At 41.8% G+C, this 4476-nt stretch overlaps 1 protein-coding gene across 1 annotated transcript; it reads right to left on the bottom strand.

Moving 5' to 3' along the window:
* Positions 1-355: 355 nt before the first annotated feature.
* tmem167a (transmembrane protein 167A) lies at positions 356-4405 on the bottom strand. Its single transcript, XM_070965105.1, has 4 exons — positions 4326-4405; positions 2776-2885; positions 1357-1391; positions 356-1266 (listed from the first exon to the last, which is right to left on the bottom strand). Exons 1-4 carry the CDS (start codon positions 4326-4328, stop codon positions 1196-1198), a joined length of 219 nt encoding a protein of 72 aa, XP_070821206.1. The 5' UTR covers positions 4329-4405; the 3' UTR covers positions 356-1195.
* Positions 4406-4476: the final 71 nt, after the last annotated feature.

Genomic DNA, 4476 nt, shown 5'->3' on the forward strand with positions numbered 1-4476 from the left:
GAGTATGAAGCTTTCAATTCTAAAGCAGCAAACTCTACATATGTGGGACTAACTATGACACAGATATCTACTGAGGTCACACTGTGTGGGACAATCAGCTGACAGCTCTGTGCAGTAAACCCTGCGAGGATGAGTGCTGACTGCAAGGTTACAGAAGAGGTTATCGCAAAGTCTTCACTGTCCATCTCAGTCAATGAGGACGACGCTTCAGATGTGACCTAATGCAGCAATACTGAAGGTCGCACTTTCCTCTTAATCTACTAAGTGAGAAATCTTCTAACTCTGCAGCTGCTGCAGTCTCACATGTGCAGTGTGCACGATCAAGCCCTTGAATGAGAGAAGATTGACAAAAAGGTTTATAGGTAATCATTATCAACGTGTATTTAACATGTCTGAAGTCATTATTAATGACAGTCTTACAGTGTGGCAATATCACAATGTACATAAACAGGCTAACAGCAAACACTAGTCAAAACGGTTGAGTTTCAATGACAAAAATCAGCCTTCTCATACCAGATTTCCAAAAAGGTTCTTTAATAAATAGCGGCAAACTGACTGACTTTAAAAACATCAGCAGCTCTTTGAGGCAAATACGGACAATGAGACACCTGGGGGGCTGCGCTAGCGTGTTGTTTGCTGTGGGGTCTGATCATGTCTAGATGCACCAAACAGGGCGGAGGTTACAAAGACGGTGCTGAGGTGATTCAACGCCACACCTCGTTAGAAGTCAGTTTAAAAATACAAGCCTCAATTGTTACAGGTGTGAACGTTCATGAAGGTCAAAAAGGTCAAAAGGGGGCAAGAAATCTGAAATGCTCGGACAAAAAGTATCATTTGATCCCACAAATGATGCCAGAATGTGATTCTTCTTGACTAAACGGCGGATAACAGAAAGCATTGGCCCCCCCACACACATACATCCGGAGTAAACATTCCACATAAGCAAACACAAGGACAGACCTGGAAGTCCGTGGAGGGATCTGGACACACTCTGGGGCTATCAGCTCCCCCCTCCCCCCACACACAGACACGTTTTCCCTCTCTGTGGCTCACGGTGAGTGCTGACCAGTCTCAGTTTTTACATTATCTAAGTGACGACCACTGGAGGTCCTGTTGTGCTTCAAGGATCACACTGTCCATGCCTTGTTGTCTGTTTATTTCCCCAATGTCTCCATCTGTGGCGTTCTTTGGGCTGCTACTGCAGAAACAGTATACTAAAAGCCATGATGACACAGCAGCAAGCCACCCACGGACTCTTCCGCTCACCTTGAGAAAAGAAATAATGTAAAGTTTAAGGCTAAGTTGTTTAACATTTCATTTACACTATGGGGGGAAAAATACTTAATGTAGGCTTACCTATTCTGGCACACTTCCAGAATATTCCTAGAATCCTAAAAGATAAAATAATTATAAAAATTACAAGCAGGAAGCCTCGATTTATTTTACTGGTTTGTCAAAGTGAAGTGAAGGCAGGGATGACTCTGCTGCTGTGATAATAAAACTATAAAATGAGACTGGATGTTGGTTGATGTGTAACTGCTAATCAGACCTCTGTCTCAACCTCACATGTGGACTGTGATCACCTCTCTACAAAACCCAGGTGACCATCAGTCAGGAATGTGCACAGGAAGACGGGGGACAAGTCCTATTATCTCGAGTGACAGCTGAGGCCATGTGGCATTCCAGGCCGTCACTTGTCTGATGCGTCTCTCAGCCTGTCTGTGTGTGTGTGTGTGTATGAGGCTGTGTGTGTGTGTGTGTGTGTGTGTGTGTGTGTGTGTGTATCTGCGCATTAACTTTCTTCAACTTTCAAACTGACCAGATGGTATCAGCGTCCCATTGTGAGATTTTCTTTTATTGACTCAGAATAGCTGTGGTTTTAAAATTTGAATTTTCTACAATTTGGGCAAACAATTTTGTGTGTGTGTGTGTGTGTGTGCGTGCGTGGTACCAAGTAAACACAATTAACAGCTCATGCTTAACTCAACAAATCAATCAACAGGGAAAATTATTAAATCATCCCATCTGCCACTCTCTCACAAGTTTGTCTGATGAGGATGTCCCTCCCTGCTCTAATGGTGTGTGTGCTTGTGTGTGTGTGTGTGTGTGTGTGTGTGTGTGTGTGTGTGTGCACGGCTGTTCCTGGGTTGTGCCAGACTTATTAGAAGTGAATCATGGAGTTTGTACATCCAAAAATAATAATGATCCAATCATGCTGAAAATTCAGGCGTTCTGCTTCTTTACTCGCCTCACGGATATCTTCTAAGTTATACACACACACACACTCTGTTATGACGTGGAACAGAGTCATCTTTATCACAGGTACATGTGAAATTGTTGGTAAATATGAGATTTGCTACCACAGACTGAGAACAAGCCTCTTTAGAAAACTACTGGGAATAAAAAAAATGAAACCTCGGCAGTGAAAGGACCTTCTGTAGTGGAAATGGGAACATTAAACTGTGTCCTAAAGCATGTTGTTAAACTCAGACACGCTCCTTCTGCAAGAACACCGTAAATACTTTTCTGAATCACAGTAACACACTTGACATTTAACATTATATGACCAAATGCTAATCCTAAAGTGAATGAAGGGTGAACAAGCTTTGGTTCAAATGTGTGTTGTGTGCTGACAGATGCAACACAGCATGTCGCCTATGATGAGCACCGAGGATTTGGTTATTCAGCGATGGGTATCTGAGGGTGCAGTTAAGCTCTGGGAAGACATCAATGGCAGGGTCATTGTTAAGCATCTGGAACAGTGTCTGATCATACCCAGTCTTGTTCTTGTCTAGCAGGCTGGGGGCCAGCGCTCGGATGTAGGCACAGGTACAGATCAGGAGGAGAATCACCGTCAGCAACGACTGGAAGTTGAAAATGGCCGACTGCAAGATGAGAAAGAATCATATGTTTGGTTTAGTACAGACATGATCTAGTGCATCTTATCAGCAATACATCATTAAAATCCGACTCACTGAATTCAGTGCAGTTAATATTCTGTAACACTAACATGTTGCGAGGAATTTTGTTGAACCAGCTGTTCATGCTGATGCTGTGACAAAGGAAAAAGGGCTGGCTGTGTGGGCGCAGTTAGCTGTCACACACTTAATGCTAAACTGGGGGACAGATAGCATCTTTCACCAAAGAGTGCCAGCCAAAATCACCCTCTTCAAGTATGTACATACATATATTTCCAAATCTCACACTGCCATGTGCAAAAACAGAGAACCAAGACTGCTCTGTCTGATTTTAAGATATACAGATTACATATAATCTACAACAAACTGTGGCACTCCACTTCAGCACATTCACAATACTTCACAATGTCAAACTGGATTGCAGGTTTGTTTCCTAAGCTGGAGCGTAACTTAGCCAACAATACCTGACATCCCACAGACGTATGGATGCTCACAGTGTTGATCAATTGTTGGAGTTCATTGCATCATACAATTATTTATCTGATGCAACATTATCATGCATTTTATCAGACAAAGAGGACAATAAAGTGTATTTATACGATATATGTAGTTTCTTTTTTTTTGGTCTCGTTCCTACATTAAGTCACGAATTAAACTCTTGCAACAGAATATTAATACTGTATTATTATCACGCTCTTACTGCCGGTGAAACAAGTCCATTATAGTCATTTTACATCTTGCATATTTGTACATAATTCTGTTAAACGATGCAGAAATCATCCATTTTCCCTGGCGGTGTTTCTTTTCCTACTTATTTTGATCTTCTAATAAATTATCCGCTTGTCCTTAAACGTTTCATGGAATAATTAAGACACGTGCTATCTCACTTACAAGCTTCTGCTTAAAAAATCCTGTCTTGCAAGCTTATAGACAACAACGACACAATGCCAATCCATAGTGGTGGCTCAACCACAGACACAGAAACTACAAATGCATGCTCTCTGAGCTATGGTGCACCTACGTGGCACACACCTCAAAACATTGCGACGCTCGCATTTATCGGGTTTGTTAATTAGCGATAACTTTATCGTTTGTCATCAAATTATTCGCGACGATACACGACCGTAACTTACGTGATGATATCCATCTACAATACAACGATATTAAGTACATAAACATAACGTAATCGCTAGATAGGATAGGCTAAAAGTTTAGCCAGTGTTAGCTTGCCAATGCTAGCTAGGCGGTTTAGCATTTACTATACGTCCTGCTTTACACCGAACGCTATCATTAGGTGTTGTCACAGTGTATTGCCAAAACAGATTACAAGCAGAATATACGTTATAGATCATGCTTAAAAGACAGTGTAAAGGAACAGAAGTACTTGCTTAGTAAGAACATACTTACCATTTTGTTGTGAGTCAAAGCCACATCACACTTCCTGCTGCTCTCTGGAACTTACGTAATGCAACGTAACGTAACGTAACGTACCCCGTTTACGTAATTACGCACTGCGCCACACAACCTCATTTGCTGATTGGCTGATAACACGAGCGTC

This window comes from Chaetodon trifascialis, chromosome 6, assembly GCF_039877785.1.
Source record: "Chaetodon trifascialis isolate fChaTrf1 chromosome 6, fChaTrf1.hap1, whole genome shotgun sequence".
In the NCBI taxonomy this organism is placed as follows: domain Eukaryota; kingdom Metazoa; phylum Chordata; class Actinopteri; order Chaetodontiformes; family Chaetodontidae; genus Chaetodon; species Chaetodon trifascialis.

Excerpts from the sequence above, each read along its gene's own strand:
- tmem167a (XM_070965105.1), bottom strand. Across the intron at positions 1,392-2,775 it reads CTAGACAAGAACAAGACTGG|GATTCTAGGAATATTCTGGA; the intron begins GTATGATCAGAC and ends TTTATCTTTTAG. Across the intron at positions 1,267-1,356 it reads CTGGAAGTGTGCCAGAATAG|GTGAGCGGAAGAGTCCGTGG; the intron begins GTAAGCCTACAT and ends TCTTTTCTCAAG.